We start from the raw sequence: 17,277 nt of genomic DNA on the forward strand, positions 1-17,277 counted from the left end.
GAAGGCCAGGCAGACACGCCGGCCCCAGGTGGAGCCAGGACGTGAGCTGCAGGAGGCTGGGACAGACCCTCGGTGCCGAGCCATGAGGCCTGGGGCTCAGGGCCCTGACCCCGCAGGGGACCAGCGGGCTGGGGGCAGCCGTGGGGCTCACCTGCGCTGGCCACGAGCACGGCGGCAGAGGCTGTCCAGGGACGGCTAGGTATCTGCGGGGAGAAGCTCGGCTCAGCGGGGCCCCGGGGCTCTCGTGTGCGCTGCCCGGGCGCGGTGGCCACCTACCAGTCACGTAGGGGCCCAGGGGCATCTGGCTGTAGTTGACGATCCCTCCCGGTCCGGGGCCCCGGAAGTTGGGCCCAAAGTTGTTGTACATCTGGGAGGAGCCGAAAGCGCCCTGGAGGCAAGGACCCAGTTTAACGGTCATGTCCGGCCGCCCCCCAGCCGCCGCCCAGGGGAGCCCGACAGCCCCCGACCTGCTGGATGGTGGGGTCGCCGGCCCGGTTGGTCAGGCGGCTGAGGATGCTGCGCTCGGACATCTGCAGGCGGGCGGCCACCGGGGGGATGCGTGACAGCATGGAGGGCAGCCGAGTCACGTCGGCCTTCATGTCACTGAGGAGCTCCTCCAGCTGGTTCAGGACTGCGGGGAGAGCGGGGGGCTGAGGGGGCAGCGGGGTCCAGCCTCACCCCAGGGGGCCAGTCTGGGCCGCCCAGGAACAGAGGGGGACCCTTGGGCAGCGCTGCCAGCCCACCTGCACGGCAGCAGACACTAAGGGTCTGCAGCCTGGGGGGTCCCGGCAAGCTGGGGGGGCTCAGCCCCTCCCCCCCACCGCCACCACCAGCAGCCTGGAAGGTTCCCGAAACACCCAGTCCCTGTGGACGCACGCTCGGGCTGGCCACGGCTCCCCCCACTCGCACCCTTGTGCAGGACGGCGTTGGCCGGCTTGTTCCCCGCCAGCGACTCCTTGGACAGGTGCTGGTGGCTCTCGGCCAGACACTCCACCTCGGCCAGGCGGGCGTTGAGGGCCATGGCGGGGTGGTTGGGGTCCTGGGTCATGTTCAGGTACGCGGCCCTGCGCAGCTGCTCCTCGATCACCAGGGCCTGCTCCAGCAGCTGGGGGCAGCGGGGCGGGGGGCTGAGCCTGGCCTGATCGCCCAGGCAGGCCCCCTGGGGTCAGCTCGGTGCCCCCCCCCGCCCCTGCCCGCCCCTGCCCGCTGCCGCGGACCTTGAACCTGCGGGCCAGGAACTTGTTCTTCATCTCCAGGTAGTTGCCCTTGTGGATCTCCGACCTGAAGGGCTCGTTGAGGATCGTGTACCGGGGGTCGTTCTGGATGTCCTGCCAGCGCGCGTAGCCGTGCCTGCAGCTCTGTTAAGGCGAACGCTGTTGGATATCATTGGTTTGTCCTTTCCCCCTTGCCACTAGGAGCTTAGGTTTATCAGTCACACCCATCAAAGTGCTCCAAGTCACTCCCATTCCTTTGTTTATCTGTAACCATTTCTACCAGTTTATCTGCTCTTCCTCTAATCAAACTCTGTTAATTGGTAAGGTCAGAACTTCCTAGGACACTGAATATTATAACTTTGCCTTTCTCTCCTCTTTATGCCTTTTGAATAATTTACTTTAAAGCTATGTCTTTTTTGTATAGACACGAGAAGACAATATTATGTTTTTATAACTTAAGACTTAATTGGCCTCGATATTCCCTCCTGGGCATCTGCTTTTTCCACTTAAGCCTCAGTTGCCCTCAGTTCCTAGCACCCCAAAGTAGGGTCCCCGACGTGGGACAGGAAGGATCCAGGGCAAGCGGTGAGTTATGTGCTACCCTGGCATCGAGATGGGCCTGGCCAAAGTGCCTAATTCTTAACTATAAGTTAAGAGCTTAATCATAGACAAATGCTGTCATGATCCAATAGTAATTATGAGACTGGGACCCTGCCAGGGATAGGAAAGACTGATCTGGCCTGAGCACTGTAGTCTGAGATTGAGATGGCCCCAGGAGAGCAATTCTATAAGCTTTAATGCATCTCTTATTGTGTCCATACAAAATGATTAATATTATGAATTCTTATATGTTTGCTGGCTGAGGAGAAGAGAAACACATTCATGGGACTCTGCCCTTGGGTGGGTCTTCCTGCTGAAAGAGAGATTCTGTCCTAGTGAAGGCATTCCCCTAAGAGATAGAACTATACCCCCTATGGATTGTAACCACACCTTTAGATAAGCCCCAGGCTGCTGGGGGACGGGGAGATTTAAGGTAGCTGTATGAGGGGGCAGGGGGGAGTTCCAGAGGAGAGTGTATAGAGGGAAGATTGGAATAAACTGCAAGTGAGACCAACCATCTTGGCTCCGTTCCTTCCTTCGCCTGCCACATCTTCGCCATCAACCTCCCCGGGGTGGGGGAAGCGGCTGGAGGCTACCGAACTCGGGTGGCGGGAGAGACAGCTGCTGCCCTAGGCCCTGTGCCTGGCTCGGTGCGGTGAGGTATCTCTTCCCTCGCCCGCGCCTTTTCTTTTTATTTTTATACAGAACGCGACCCGGGGCCTGGGGGGAGGGGCCGGCCTGGACCCCCGTCCTGGCTCCGCCCCTGCCGCACTGACCCGGCTGCTGGCCACACACGGGGGCCGCGGCGTGGCACTGAGGGCACTTCCCGGCCCCCCCACCCCACCCCGCCTCGGCCCTTTACCCTTGCAATGGCGTGAAACAGGGTGTAAGCGGGTGAAGGGGGCCCCTCTCCAGGGACTGGTGGTGTGACGGGGCGCCTAGGGCCACTCCTGGCAATACTCAGCACAGCCCCACAGGACACAGGCCCAGCACACTCGCGGGTGCCGAGTGTCCACCTCGGCTGCCACCCCGCCATGTCACTGTCCCCGGCACCCCGCCCACCGTCTCCACCACAGTCCTCATCCCCACCCCCCCACTGTCACCGCCCGGCACGTCCTCTCCGCCATCCCACCCCAGTCCCCGGCACTGTCACCGTATCGTGTCACCCTTGTCCCTGCCATCCCCACGGCCACCACTCTGAGTGTCCCCGTCACTGTCACCGCTACGGGGCCCAGGAAAGGTCCCCGGTGCTGCCCGCCCCCGGGGCGCAGCCAGGATACGTCACGATGCCCGCCAGGAGCCAGTAGTCGTGGCGGCGGTGCCAGATGTCGTAGGTCTTCCCCGAGGACACGGCGGCACGCTCCTCGTTCTGCCACAGCGTGTGCAGCTCTGGGGAAGCCGGCAGGGAGCAGCTAGAGGTGCCCCGACCTCTCACCCCGGGGGCGCGCTGGCACCCTCCAGCCCCTCGGCCAGGACGCCCGGGCCTCCCGCCCGCACCTGTGAAGCCCCCGTCTGCGATGTTGAACATGAACTTGAACTTCCCGAGCCGCTCCTCCTTCCTCCCCTCCTCCTCCTCCTCCTTGTCGCCGTTCTGCTGGGCCTCCACGGGCTCCTTCTCATCCACTCTGGAGTCCTCTGCGGGAGGGAAGACCCCGCTCACCACCCAGCGGTGCTGACGGGCACATCCTAGGCGGGTGCTGGGGACCCAGGGCCGGGGGGGACCCGCCTCCCTGTCCAGGGGCTTCACCCCCAAGAGGCAGTGGGACGGGTTCCCCCACAGCCCCCGCGTTGCCCCAAGGACAGGCAGGCTCCGCAGGGGCTGGTGGGTTGGCCCCTACTGCACCAGCCCCACCAGGGCCAGGGGGCTGCGGGGAGCCGGACCTGGCCTGAAGTCGCTGCCGTCGCCCCTGCCGTGCAGCAGGCTGAGCTCCAGCTTGTCCAGGACTCGCTCCTTCTCGGGAAGCGCTTCCTCTGCAAGACACAAGCGCCCCGAGGTGGCACGGGGGGCCCCGGCCGTTACTCCACCACCGGGCGCCACCACGGAGCACTCCCTGGGGGTCGGGGCGGGGGCAGCAAACTCCAGGAGAGGCGGGCGGGGGGCAGCCCTCCCAGGCCCCCAGAACGGTCAGCAGCAATCCTGGGGGGAGCAGGGGTCTCGGCCCCCCGGGACCCCCAGAGACGGCAGGGACCTCGCCTGCAGGTGCCCACATGTGGAAAGGGGGGCTTAGCTGCTGAAGGGGAGGACAGTGCCCTCACGGGGAGCCCCCGGGAACAGCGGGTGGGGGTCAGCGTAACCCAGAGCCGGGAGGCTCCGGGCCTCGTCAGTGTCGGCTGCAGGCACCGAGAGGCTGAGAAGCGGCGTCAGAGCCGCGTCCTCGGCCGCACCGTGGGGGGCACGGAGACCAGGCAGGGGTGCTGCCTGCGGTAAGGCACTTTCCCAGCCACCCGGCCCCGTGTGGCCCCAAGACGCCTACTATGGTCCCCTGAGCACCACCAGGACGATCCTGAGCGCAGAGCCAGGAGTAGGCCCTGAGCACCGCGGGGTGCCCCCCCCCCGCTTAAGGAGGGGTGCAGTGGGCAGGGCGCTTGCCTTGCCCGGCACACAGCCAGAGCAGGTATGGCCACCAGCGTTGCATATGGCAGCCCAGGGCTACCAGGAGTAATTCCTGACCCCAGAGCCACTGCTGAGTGTGGCCAAAAAAAAAAAAAGAGGCAGGGCGGGCAGGGAAAGCTCACAGCCCCGCATCTGCCAAGGAGCACGCAAGTGTGAAGAACCCGAATACAGACCCGGGAGACAGGGCAGGGCTGCGGGATGCTCAAGGCCTGGCACACTGTGGCACCGTGCGTAGGCCGGTGACCCCCGGACATGCCCGAGGGCCCCTGTGGGCCGCCCTGCCCGGCTGGTGAAGTGTCTGCGGGGGCGCCCCGCCAGCAGACAGCACGCCGGACCCCTCCAGGGTGGCAGGACCCCAAGAGCTGCAAAGGCCTTTGTCCAGCAGGACACGCAAGCGGGCACAGACAAGTCAGGGCACCTCGGGGCCGGACCACAGCACAGCACGGCACGGAGGGCGCTGGCCCTGCACATAGCCAGCCGGGTTCCATCCCAACACCCCCGAGGGTCCCCTGAGCCCACCAGGAGGAAGCCCTGAGCACCGTCAGGTGAGGCCCGACACCCGAGAAAGTGATGGGAGTGTGGACTCGCCCGAACTCTCCACGGCGCGGCTGGGGAGGGAGAGGCAGGAAAGCAGCCCCACACGGAGAAACACGCCACGCACACGCAGACGCCCCGGGACATCCTGCACGGGCTCTGGCCGCTGGCAGTGCCCAGCGGTGCCCGACGAGAAGGGGAGAGGCTGCCAGCGGGGAAGCGGCACCTTTGGGCAGCGGCTCTGGGGAGGGCGGGGTCTTCTCCGGCTCCTCCAGGCGCCCCTCGCGGGCCGGGTCCTTCCCCTCGGAGCGCTCGTGCTTGGCCTCGCCCTCCGCTCTGTCCAGTGTGGTCGGCAGGGCCTGGGGGCGACATCGCGGCGCTGTGGGGGCAGCGCCACGGCCCCTCCCGCTCCCTTCCCAGAGCCTGAGCATGAAGCCGGGGGCCGCCAGCCGCTCCTGCACCCACACCCGCCACACCTGGACTTCCGGAGGCTTCCTCGGCTTCTGCACCCCCGGCTCCCTCTCGTCCAGGTAGCCCAGCGGGGCTTCCATTTTGTCTGAAAGACCAAGGCAGGGGCACCGTGAGACGGGGAGCTCGGGGAGGGAGGAGGGGCAGGGGGGCTGAGAGCAGAGCCGGCACCTCAGGGGAAGGACGGCGTCCCCCAGTGAAAGGCCCAGGAGCCAAGCGAGGGACCCCCAGAAGCAGAGTGGTAGGGGGGCACCTCTGTGGTTCCTCCAAAGACCTGAGCACGACCCCACGTCCAGGGTCCCTGGACACATGTACATATGCAGACACACATGCACACACACATAGGCACACAGACGCATACCTACGTACATGCACGCACACACTCTAATCACACCCACACCTTGAGACAGGCACACCCACACACACGAGGAGGCCGACAGACAGGCCACACGCTAAAACACGCAAACAGGCCCCCGCCCAGGAACTGAGCCGCTGACTGAGGGGACCCTGAGAGCCGGTGCCGGGTGGGGATGCGCTGTCGGGGGCTGGAGGGCTGCCCGGGGAGCCCCGAGTCTGGTGCCAGTCCTGCCAGCGTCTCCGCCGCACAGCCGGGAGCCACCCGGCATGTCCCCTGAAAGTTAAGTGACCTGCAGTGGAGTCAGACCCAGCCCCAGCCCGGCACAGGGCACAGGCCTGAAGGTCCCAGAGATGGCCCAGGACAGACACGGCTCGGCAGGGACCGGGGAATGGCCAGAGCCCAGGGGACTCTGGGGCACAGTGAAATACCCTGGAGTTAGGGGCGGGCGATGGTGACCCCACCTAAGACACATGCCAGGAGCCTGAGCGAGGGTTGGGGGACGGCGGGAGTGAGGGGGCGGAGCCTCTGACAGGGGCGCTGGGGCCTGGGCCGCCCTCCCCCGTCACCGACGTCAGACCTGGCAGGCCCAGCGGGCCGGGCGGCAGGTAGGCAGGGCTGGCGGGCACGGGGGTGTTGGGGTCGGAGGAGACGGCCTCGCCCGGCTTCTTGCCCTGGGGCCCCTCGGGGATCAGGTCCGGGGTGCTGTACTTCCCGTTCACGTGCTCAAACTCCTGGACCTGTGGGAAGGAGGGCGCGGGGGGGCGGGGGGACAGGCGTCCATGGCGGGGTCCACCAAGACCCCCACTCCTCGCCGTCCCCCGCCCCCGGCCCGACCCCCCTGCCCAGAGACACCCTCGGCGCCCGGCCGGGCCCGGAGCTGCTGTGCCCGCGAGGGCCTCACTCACCCACCTTCTTCCTGACGAGGGACATGACGCCGATGCGCGTGAGCACGTGCTGCCGGGACAGCCCCTCGCGGGGCACGCCGTCGGCGAAGGACTCGGCGCCGTCAGCACCCGGCTCGCACAGGTGCCGCATGAACAGGGACACGTAGGCCCTGGGCGGGGACACAGCTCAGGGCAAGGCCACACACGCCGCCCTCCCCGCTGGGCCCGGGGACCCCCCTGCCCGCCTCCCTCCGTCACCCCGAGGCCCCTCACCTGAACTCCTTCTCGCTCTTGCCCCGCAGGTCCCGCACCAGCCAGTGGGAGTTGAAGGCGTCCTGGGGCGGCATGCCCCAGCGCATGATGGCGTTCAGGAAGGCCTTGCGCTGCCGCGCGTTGAAGCCCAGCACCTGTGCGGGCGACAGGGTGGTCAGCGGGGAGCGCGGGCCACGGCACAGGCGGCGGCGGGGGGGGGGGGGGGGGGGAGGAACGGGTGAGTGGGGGCGGGGCCACACCTCGATGTTGCCGCCCACGCGAGCAAGGAGAGGTGGCAGCGGCTTGTCCCGGTCACTCTTCAGCTGCCGCCGGGACTGGCGCCGTCCACCTGCGGGGAGCCCAGACACTGGCCTCACTCCGCTGGGCGCGAGCAGCCGCCACCGCGCCCCGATGGCCTTCTCCACGCGCCCCGCCCCTCGCGCACCCCAGGCTGGCCCCCGTCCACTCACTCTGCCCTTCCGGCCTTTCCTCAAAGTCCTCGTCCTCGTCCTCGGAGCCGATGGAGTACTCAGACTGGTTGTCCGAGAGCTCGTCCTGCCACTCTGGGGGCGGCAGAGGGGCCGGCCGTGAGCGGCCCGGAAGGGGGACCCGCGCCCGCAGCCCGCGCCCCGCAGCCCGCGCCCCGCAGCCCCGCAGCCCCGTGCCCGGCCGCCCTGGAGCCCCGCGCCCGCTGCCCTGGAGCCCCGGGCCCGCCGCCCACTGCCCTGGAGCCCCGCGCCCTGCAACCCTGGAGCCCTGCGCCCGCCGCCCACCGCCCTGGCGTTCCGCGCCCGCCAGCCCCAGGGCCCCGCGCCCGGCCCCCGCCGCCCTGAAGCCCCGAGCCCCGCGCCCGCCCGCCGCCCTCTCTGGCCCGCCAGGGTCCTGCCTGCCCCAGGTTGCAGCCGCAGCCGCCGCCGCCGCCGGGCGCGCGCACCCTGGTCCTCCTGCGTCGCGTCGTTGTAGTTGACCTGCTTGCGGATGCGCTTGCCCTTGCCCAGGTTGCGCGCCAGGTCCTCCTGCTGCTGCTCGTAGTGGTGCCGCAGCAGCTTCTCCCAGTAGTCGGGGTCCACGTTCTCCTCCTGCTTGATGATCTCGCGCTCCACCTCCTCCTGGGGGCGCGGGCGGCGGGACGCGTGAGGGCGCGTCCCTGGGCGCCGGCCTCTGCGCCCCGTCCCTTGCCTGCCGGGGGGCGGCGCTCATTCTGCTGGCCCTTCCCTGCTCTGCACCCCCAACCCTGACGGGCCACAGTGAAGAGGCCCGGCCTGGGAACCCGGGCGTGGAGGGTCACTAGCACCACTGGGAGCTGGGGACGACGTAGAAGGAGCAGCCAGGAGCTGGGCTTTGGGAAAAAGGGGGGTCAGTCTGCGGTGGAGAAAAGGGGCAGAGGGCAGCAGGAGAGGGCGGGGCGTGGGCGTGGCCATAGTCACAGGGGGCGGGGCCTAGGCCGCGGCAGGAGCGGGGCCTACGCTGTGGGCGGGGCCAGTGGCTAAGCAGGACCTATGAGGATGGCGGGGGGCGGGGCCTACGCGAGGGGCGGGGACTGGACTGGGCGGGGAAGGGCCAATGTGGTGGGCAGGACCTAGGCGGGGCGGGGCCAGTAGCTATAAGCAGGACCTATGCAGAGGGCGGGGGCGGGGCAGGGAAGGGCCTGTGTGGTGGACGGAGCCTATGCGGAAGCTGGGGTGAGCGGGGCGGGGCCAATACGGTGGGCGGGGCCAGGGCGGGGCCCGCAGCAGGGGCGGGGCTTACCACGCCATCCTCTTCCCGCACCACGTACTGCGCCACCTTGAAGGAGCTCAAGTACTCGTTCATGTTCTGCAGCTCCGTGTCATCGGTGGCGTCCTGATTCCGGTCCAGCAGCTTGGAGATGGCCGCGTCGTCATAGTGGATCACACTGCTGTCCTCCACATCCTTGTTGTCACCTGGTGCAGACAGGGCACAGAGTAAGGGGACAGGAGGGGCCCCAGCTGAGCCTCGTCATGGTCATCTCCCAAGCAGTGCCCTTCGAGTCCTGCAGCCGAGGAGCACCGCGCACGTGAGCAGCTGGACCCACCGCTCTGGGCCCCGGGCAGTCTCAGGCACCTAAGCCAGGGGCTGTTGGGGCAGCAGGTGTAACCCTAGCGCCAAACGCCTCCATGGAGCACTGACGTTGTAACGGAAACGCCTTCTCTCTAGGGCGCAGCCCCAGGGCCCAGGAGGAGCCGGGCTGGGCAGGGCTGGGCTGACCTGAGCTGGGCTGGGCGGGCTGGCTCCTACCTGGCGGGGTGCTGCCGTGCTTCTTCTTGGCGCTGGCGGCCAGGGCTCCCCCTTTGGAGGACTGGACATCGGGGATGGGCGTGACGGGCCGCTGGCCCTGCACCATGCCTGTGGGCACAGAGGGGCTGGTTGGCGGCTGCGCCCGAGGGGACGGAGGCCCCAGGCCCCGGGCCCCGGCGCCCCGGCCGCGCACCCTCCACGTCGTCCTTGAACAGCTCCTCTGTGCCGAACTTGAGGATGTCGTCCAGCTCCTGCTTGGTCATGGAGCCCGACTTGGAGCCGAGGCCGGGCCGCACCACCAGGTGCGTGAGCATCATCTTGCGCTTGGCCACCTGCGTGATGCGCTCCTCCACCGAGGCCCGCGTCACGAAGCGGTAGATCATCACCTTCTTGTTCTGCCCGATGCGGTGGGCGCGGCTGAAGGCCTGGGCGGGGTGGGTGGCAGCTCAGCACCCTCAGCACACGGGCCGGGGCAGGGCCCGCCCACGCGGGAGGGGTGCAGAGGTGACCCGGGCTGGGGGCTGCGGGGACCAGGTCTGTCTACAGGACAGGGTGGCCAGGGGTCGGCCCTGTCATGGCCGCCGGCCCTCCCATCCTTCCTCGCCTCTGCTTCTCCAGCCTCCAGTGGGCTGTGCCCCCACCTCTCCTCAGCCCTCCCAGCAGCGGCCCTGACCCCGTGCTGCTCCTCTCCATGGCTCTGGTCAGAGCTGACAGGACAGTGGCCGGCTGATGGGCCCCTGGGTGCTGTTTGGCCTTGGACCGTTCTGGGCCTGTGTCAAGACGAGGAGCAGCCCAGGAAACCACCGAGGGGCCCCGGCGGGGGGGGCGTGCAGACCTGGATGTCGTTGTGGGGGTTCCAGTCCGAGTCATAGATGATGACCGTGTCCGCCGTGGCCAGGTTGATGCCCAGGCCACCGGCCCGCGTGGACAGGAGGAAGCAAAACTGCTGGGCCCCGGGGGCTGGGGGAGAGAAGACGCCCTCGGGGTGAGCGGGCGGCGGGGACCCCAGAGGGAAGGGGCCCAGAGACGGGGTCCCGGCCACACCCCTTCCTCTCACCTCCTCTGGGGAGGCGCCCCAGAGGGGAGGGCCGGCCGGGCTCCGTCTACACTGGGCGGAACTCGGCACTGGCAGCAGCTCTGTCTACACTGGGTGCAACCTCATCTACACTGGGCAGCAGCTCTGTCTACACGGCCAGATCCTCTCCCAGCGTCCAGGCCCTCAGCCACAGAGGCCGTCGCCTCCCGGCCTCCCGCCCCGTCTGCCGTCCACGGGGCTCCCGGCACCCTGGCCGGGGTCTCCGCGCCGTGAGCCCTCTCGGCCTCAGGAACGCGGGGAAGCTCGGCCTAGAGCCGGCCCTGCCGCCTCGGCCACCAGGGTGCCCAGGGGTCAGCTGGGGGAGGCAGACTCGGCGACCCCCCAGCCCGGGGCGGGTACCGTTGAATCTGTCGATGGCCTCCTGCCGGAGCCCCCCTGTGATGCCGCCGTCGATCCGCTCGTACTTGTAGCCCTCGTACTCCAGGAAGTCCTCCAGGAGGTCCAGCATCTTGGTCATCTGTGGGGGAATCACATGACCAGGGCGGCTGGGCAGACAGCCACTCTGAGAAGGGCCCGGGGAGCCCAGCAGACCTCACCCGGGGTCTCTGGCTCAGACTCCAGCCTCACCCCCGAGCAAGCCATGGCCCCCTGGCCCCTGCAGACGGCCCTCGCCAGGCCTCCCTTCACAGCACCTCCTCCTGCAGTCTTCCCTGATTTCACCCCCGAGCGCCCGGAGGTCAGCTCCGAGGCGTCTCCTGCCCGGCCTTGCCGGAAGTCTGCGGACACCCTGCTCCTTTGAGGGTTGCGCTTCTGACTAGCGTTTCATTGATTCTTTTATTTTGTTGCTTTTGCTTTTTGGGTCACACCCAGTGATGCCCAGGGGTTACTCCTGGCTCATGCACTCAGGAATTACTCCTGGCAGTGCTCGGGGGACCATATAGGATGCTGGGAACTGAACCCGGTTGACTGCGTGTAAGGCAAACACCCTCCTTGATGTACTATCGCTCCAGTTCTTAAATTGATTTTTTTTTTTTTTGCTTTCTGGGTCACACCAGCAATGCTTCAAGGGTTACTCCTGGCTCTGCACTTGGGAATTACTCCTGGCGGTGCTTGGAGGACCATATGGGATGCCGGGGATTGAACCTGGGTCAGCTGTGTGCAAGGCAAACGCCCTCCTTGCTGTACTATTGCTTTAGTCCCTTTAAATTGATCCTTTTTTGGGGGGGGTCACACCTGGCAATGCATAGGGGTTACTCCTGGCTTTGCATGAAGGAATTACCCCTGGCGGTGCTCAGGGGACCATATGGGATGCTGGGAATCGAACCCGAGGTCAGCTGCGTGCAAGGCAAACCCCCTACCTGCTGTGCTATCACTCCAGCCCCTTAAACTGATTCTTAATTCATGAGTTTTTTTCCCACTGGGGTCACACCCAGCAGTGGGGTTTGGGGGATGGGACCTGAGGTCACTCCCAGCAAGATGTGACCTGGTGGCTCCGTGCTCTGGCCTGGGGGTTCTGGGGCCCTCCAGGGTGCTGGAGGTTGGGGTGCATGCGACACCAGGACCAAACTCAGGAGTCTCCCACAGGCAGGCGCGTGCGCTGCCGCTGAACTCTCTGCCCCGCGTGCTCTGCTCTCCTGAGGGTCCCGGCGGTGTTTATTAATTATTATTCTCCAGGCTATTCTACACCCTCTCGTGTGCTTCCCGCTTGGGGACCGTCTCAGAATTGGGTGCAGGAGCATTCCAGGGGGACCATGTCCCCCTCTCCCCCCGCCTTGGGGGGCTCACACGGAGTCTAGTCTCACGGGACGGGGTGCAGCAGGCAGAGCCGCGTGGCAGAGGAAGCGGTGGTCTCCACCCCCAGCCCCACGACCGTGCCCCCCGCCCACCTGGGAGAAGATGAGCACGCGGTGGCCCTCGTCCCGCAGCCGCTTCAGCATCTTCTGCAGCAGCATCAGCTTCCCCGAGGACCTGACCAGGGAGCCGCCGTCGTACGAGCCGTTGGGCAGGACCGGGGCCTCCTGCGGGCACAACGGGCAGGTGGGGCCTGGGGGGCTGCGGGCCCAGCAGAGGACTCGGGCCGGCCCAGACTCCTAGATCGGGGCAGGGAGGGGAACCCTGGGTCTCCCTGGGGACGTGGCCTGCTCCCGGCCACCAGAGGGCATGTGCAGGCCAGCTGGGCCCCAGAGCGTTTGCGGGGGTCTGTAAGCACGGTGGTCTCACGCGGGGCTTCCCAGGCCCACCCTGCCAGGTGATGCCTCGGTGGCCCCTCAGGGAGGGACGCAGCTCAGAGCCACTGGCAGCGTCCCAGAGGGGCTCGGCACCCGCCAGGCCCGCAGACTCCCGGGCCCATTGCTGGCCGCCGCAGCCAAAGCCCCAGAATGCTGGCCAGAGTGGACCGTGGGGTCCCTGAGGGCCGAGAAAGGAAAAGGTCACCAGACAGGGGCAGGAGCAGCACTCGGACACTCGGAGCCTGCAGATAGCGGCCACAACAGCCAGGGATGCGGGACATCCACAAGCAGTCAGCAAGGTAACACAGTGGCCACAGGAAACTTGCCACAGCGGTCACAGAAACCACCCATGGCAGCCACTGGGGACCCAATCGCTATGGCCACGGGGACTCACCACAGTGGCCACGGGGACCTACCACAGTGACCATAGGGAACCTATCACAGTGGCCACGAGAACTTGCCACAGTGGCCACGGGGAACTTAGCACAGTGACCACAAGAACCTACCACAGTGGCCATGGGGAACCCACCTCAGTGACCATGGTGAACCCACCACAGTGACCACAGGAAACCTACCACAGTGACCACAGGGAACCCACCAGTGACCACGGGGAACTTAGCACAGTGACCACGGGGAGACTACCACAGTGACACTGGGGAACCCACCAGTAACCACAGGGTATCCACCACAGTGGCCATGGGGAACTTTCCACAGTGACCACGCGAACTTACCAGTGACCATGGGAAACCCACCACAGTGGCCACGGGGACCTTCCACAGTGACCATAGGGAACTTACCACAGTGGCCATAGTGACCAGAGAACCCACTGCAGACGCCACAGAACCGACCCAACCACAAGGCCCCGAGCACAGCAGCCCCACAGCCCACCGCAGCGGCCACAGGGGTCTGTCCCCGTGGCCACGCCGGCACGGCAGCGCCTAGCGAGCAGGCGGGACCTACCACGGCGGCCACGGGGAAGAGGTAGGGGTGGTTGCAGCACTTCTTCAGGTCCATCATGATGTTGAGCAGAGACACCTGGTTCCCGCCCCCCTTGGAGTTGAGCGCCTCGAAGTTCCGCGTCAGGATGAACTTGTAGTACTTCCTGCGGGCGGGGGGGGGGCTCAGAGGCAGGGGCGGCGGGGCAGGGGAGGGCACAGCCCGGGGCCCTGCAGAGGCGGGCGGCGGGGCCAGCGCCAGGCGCGGCCCATCTTACTTCTGCATCTGGCTCAGCTCCACGCGGACGATGAGCTCCGTCTTGGCCGGCATGTTCTTGAACACGTCGGCCTTGAGCCGCCGCAGCATGTGCGGCCCCAGCAGGTCGTGCAGCTTCTTGATCTGGTCTTCCTTGGAGATGTCGGCAAACTCCTCCAGGAAGCCCTCCAGGTTGCTGCAGGGGAGGAGAGCTGGGCTGGGCGCCAGGCACAGGGGTGTGCGGATCCGGCCAGAACCTGGCACGGCAGAGGTGAAGGGGGAGGCGCCTGGCCCCTGCCACCGGCCAGAGCATCACTGCAGGCCACGGGGCCGGCAGGCTGACCGGCTAAGCCCGTGGCATTCACCCCTGCCCCGCATCCTGCCCATCTCTCAAACACATGAACCATCTGGGGAAACCGAGGCTGGCTGTCGGGGCCCCAGGGGACACAGCCCAGTCAGCCGCTTCACCTGACCCCGGTCAGGCGGGGAGGAGACCCTGGGACTCCCACACGCGGGCGCCCTGTTCCCCCCATCCTGTCCCACCGCCCAGGGCCCCGTGGAGGAGAATCGGGTGTCGGGGAGGGAGGGTCACACCGCCACGCCGAGTCTCCCTCCCTCCCTCCCGGGGAGACCGAGGCCGGCCCGGCTCACTTGAAGCGCTCGGGGGTGAGGAAGTTCAGCAGGTGGAACAGCTCCTCCAGGTTGTTCTGCAGCGGTGTCCCCGTCAGCAGCAGCTTGTAGTCGATCTTGTAGCTGTTCAAGACCCTGAAGAACTGGGGGGGGGGGCGGCCAAGGGGGCTGGTCAGGGGCCCGGGCAGCAGCTCTGGGCGGCCGAGGGGGCTGGGGGCGTGGCACGGGCAGCCGCTCCGGGGCGCCCACCTTAGACTGGTTGTTCTTGAGCCGGTGGGCCTCGTCCACCACCAGGCAGGCCCACTCGATGGAGCCCAGCACGGCCTGGTCGATGGTGATGAGCTCGTAGGAGGTGAGCAGCACGTGGAACTTGATCTGCACTTCCTTCTGCGGGGGCGGCAGCCGCTCAGCCTGGGCGGGCGTCCGCGGGAACCCCGAGGGCCCAAGGAGGTCACAGGGCCCAGGGGTCAGCCGTGGCACCGTGGTCCTGCTCAGAACACGAGGGGCCGTTCCCCGAACCCCGTCTGAGTGCTCGACACTGCCACTGGCCCACTCGCAGCTCCGGGGAGGGGGGGCTGTGGCCGCATGACCCCCGCCCACCCCAACCCACACGGCCTACCGTGGCTGAACCAGAATCCTTCCGGGGTTTGGAGGGGGTTTCGGGGCCGGGCTGGTCACACCCGGCAGGGCTCAGGGTTACCCCTGGCTCTGCACTGAGGACGCACACCTGGCAATGCTCAGGGTTTACTCCTAATTCTGTGCTCAGGAGTCACTCCCCGGTGGGGGTCGGGGGCGCACACGGGATGCCGGGGACTAAATCTGGGTCAGCCGCAAGGGTGCAAAGCGAGCGCCCTCCCCGCTGTGCTACTGCTCCGGCCCCACGAACCGGCACCCGGGCGAGAGTTTCGTGGTCTGCGTTTCACGGTCTGAGGCGCCCCCTGGGGACCCAGAGCAGCCGCCTGCAAGCAAGAGGCTCTGGGGTCTCCCGGGCCCCCGCGCCCGTCACACCGCCCGCCCGCGGCCGCGCCCACCTTCATGCGGAAGACCTTCTTCCCGCTGCGGACGGCGTTGTCCTCGAAGGAGAACTCGTTCTCCCGGATGACCGAGCGGCTCTCCTTGTCCCCCGTGTAGGTGACCACGTAGAAGTCGGGCGCCCACATCTCAAACTCCCGCTCCCAGTTGATGATGGTGGACAGGGGCGCGCTGACCAGGTAGGGCCCCTTGGAGTGGCCCTGCGGAGGGAGCGGGGCGCAGGCAGGCGTGAGGCGGCCACCCGAGGGCCCCCCGCCCCCGCCGCTCCCGGCCCCGCACCTCCTTGTACAGGGAGTAGAGGAAGACGATGGTCTGCACGGTCTTGCCCAGACCCATCTCGTCGGCCAGGATGGTGTCGGTGCCCTGCGCCCAGGAGAAGCGCAGCCAGTTGAGGCCCTCCAGCTGGTAGGGGTGCAGCGTGCCGCCCGTGGCATCGATGTACCACGGCTGCTTATCGAACTTGACCGTGGGCTGTGGGCGCAGAGGGGCAGACAGGCCCTGAACGCGGGGCCTGGGCACAGGCGATTCTCTCTGCCCGGGAGACGCTTCCCACCACCTCCGTCACCCTGCCTCCTCCTGCAGGAAGCCCTCCCTGACCTCCAGCCACCCCCAACAACCGTGCGCCCACAGATGGCTGCTCTGTCTGTCGGATGAGCGTCCCCTGGCTTGCGGCCAGGTTGCGATCACGCCCCGGGTGCTGTTTGCTACCCTGGTCCCCTGTGCCTGTGACGCGGGGGCGCTTAGCTGGTACAGGTCGCTGCACCCTGGGGGCTTCCTCCACTGCACCCAGACCTGCACTTGCCGCACCCTTTGTCCCGCAGCCCCCGCCGCTCCGCCCCCTCCCCTGCCTCCCGCCACCCCGCAGGCTGAACCCCCGTATTCCGGGGTCCCCCCACTGGGGCCCTGGGAAGTGGGGACTTGCTGAAACGGGACCAGGGCTATTAACCCTTGATCCTCCGGGGCCATCCCAGGGCCAGGGGCCGGTGGGCACCGCAGAGAGGCCCAGTGAACCAAGGCCACCTTCCACGCCGCCATCCGTACAGGGCAGAGCGCCTGTGGTCTGCATACCAGCTCCTGCAACAGACCCACTCCTCTCACAGGGCCGCCCGCGCGAGGGGAGATCCCCACCCCGGCGGGAGCCCCCTCCCTGCTCACATCCACAATGGGGGTGTCCGGAGGCTTCTCCTGCTTCTCGTCCTTGAGCTTCTTGCCCTTCTTGGCCAGTTTCTTGGGCAGCCTGTTGTCCTCACCCAGCATCAGCTCCCTGGGCGGGCAGGGGTCAGTGAGCCGGGGGAGGGGAAGGGGGCTTAGGGGAGAGGGGGCTCAAGAGGGAGGAGCAGGTCAGAGGTGGGAGGGGCCGGTTGGGGGGGGCAGACTCAGGTGGAGGGGAGGGGGAGGGGGGCAGGAGGGGAGGTGGGGGGAAGAGGCAGGCTGGAGGAGGGGCAGGCCGGGGGGAGGGGCGGGCTCAAAGGGGGCGAGGCGGGCTCATAAGGGGCGGGGCTCAGAGAGGGGCAGCCCAGGGGGCGGGGCTTTCCCAGGGGGCGGGGCGGGTTCATAGGGGGCGGGGCTCAGAGAGGGGCAGCTCAGGGGCGGGGCTTGCCCAGGGGGCGGGGCGGTCCCAGGGGGAGGGCCGGCCGCGCACCTGTGGCCCCAGTAGGCCTGCTTCAGGCTGTCGTAGTCGGGGATGTCGATGTCGTCCATCTCCCAGGTGCACTGGTCGTAGGGCAGGTCCTTCCACTTGATCAGGTAGTGCACGTCCCCCTTCTTGTCGAAGCTGCCCACGGCAAACAGCGCGGCCGTCAGCAGCCAGAGCCCCCCCACCCCCGACCCCCGGGAGCAGCGCCCGGACCCCACAGAGGAGGCCAGCGCGGGGCTGGAAAGCTCCCCGACCCGCTCCTGACCGGAGGACCCCGGACCGGGCCGGGTGGCCCTGGCACACACAGGCACAGACCGCCCAGAACAAGCCGAGGGGCTCAGTGC

At 67.5% G+C, this 17,277-nt stretch overlaps 1 protein-coding gene across 3 annotated transcripts in view; it reads right to left on the reverse strand.

The window, feature by feature from the left end:
• CHD5 (chromodomain helicase DNA binding protein 5) overlaps nucleotides 1–17,277 on the reverse strand; it is a 40,484-nt gene that overhangs the window by 2,188 nt on the left and 21,019 nt on the right. Inside the window, exons 12-41 of one of the 3 annotated variants that reach the window (XM_055137550.1) lie at nucleotides 16,940–17,071; nucleotides 16,453–16,561; nucleotides 15,577–15,768; nucleotides 15,297–15,497; nucleotides 14,515–14,649; nucleotides 14,287–14,408; nucleotides 13,658–13,831; nucleotides 13,405–13,546; nucleotides 12,103–12,234; nucleotides 10,616–10,733; nucleotides 10,016–10,140; nucleotides 9,374–9,605; nucleotides 9,181–9,288; nucleotides 8,674–8,846; nucleotides 7,811–8,033; nucleotides 7,395–7,487; nucleotides 7,185–7,273; nucleotides 6,946–7,079; nucleotides 6,698–6,842; nucleotides 6,366–6,525; nucleotides 5,439–5,518; nucleotides 5,189–5,321; nucleotides 3,696–3,785; nucleotides 3,312–3,449; nucleotides 3,095–3,203; nucleotides 1,218–1,350; nucleotides 910–1,105; nucleotides 468–631; nucleotides 277–388; nucleotides 152–203 (exon numbers count right to left, since the gene is read on the reverse strand). In XM_055137550.1, the coding sequence (XP_054993525.1) occupies nucleotides 196–203; nucleotides 277–388; nucleotides 468–631; nucleotides 910–1,105; nucleotides 1,218–1,350; nucleotides 3,095–3,203; nucleotides 3,312–3,449; nucleotides 3,696–3,785; nucleotides 5,189–5,321; nucleotides 5,439–5,518; nucleotides 6,366–6,525; nucleotides 6,698–6,842; nucleotides 6,946–7,079; nucleotides 7,185–7,273; nucleotides 7,395–7,487; nucleotides 7,811–8,033; nucleotides 8,674–8,846; nucleotides 9,181–9,288; nucleotides 9,374–9,605; nucleotides 10,016–10,140; nucleotides 10,616–10,733; nucleotides 12,103–12,234; nucleotides 13,405–13,546; nucleotides 13,658–13,831; nucleotides 14,287–14,408; nucleotides 14,515–14,649; nucleotides 15,297–15,497; nucleotides 15,577–15,768; nucleotides 16,453–16,561; nucleotides 16,940–17,071 (4,102 nt within the window). In that variant the 3' untranslated portion in view covers nucleotides 152–195. Of the gene's footprint in view, nucleotides 1–151; nucleotides 204–276; nucleotides 389–467; nucleotides 632–909; nucleotides 1,106–1,217; nucleotides 1,351–3,094; nucleotides 3,204–3,311; nucleotides 3,450–3,695; nucleotides 3,786–5,188; nucleotides 5,322–5,438; nucleotides 5,519–6,365; nucleotides 6,526–6,697; nucleotides 6,843–6,945; nucleotides 7,080–7,184; nucleotides 7,274–7,394; nucleotides 7,488–7,810; nucleotides 8,034–8,673; nucleotides 8,847–9,180; nucleotides 9,289–9,373; nucleotides 9,606–10,015; nucleotides 10,141–10,615; nucleotides 10,734–12,102; nucleotides 12,235–13,404; nucleotides 13,547–13,657; nucleotides 13,832–14,286; nucleotides 14,409–14,514; nucleotides 14,653–15,296; nucleotides 15,498–15,576; nucleotides 15,769–16,452; nucleotides 16,562–16,939; nucleotides 17,072–17,277 lie in introns of all 3 variants that reach the window. The other 2 variants (XM_055137549.1, XM_055137551.1) reach the window with 2 other exon arrangements.

This window comes from Sorex araneus, chromosome 5 (genome assembly GCF_027595985.1).
Source record: "Sorex araneus isolate mSorAra2 chromosome 5, mSorAra2.pri, whole genome shotgun sequence".
NCBI classification, from domain to species: domain Eukaryota; kingdom Metazoa; phylum Chordata; class Mammalia; order Eulipotyphla; family Soricidae; genus Sorex; species Sorex araneus.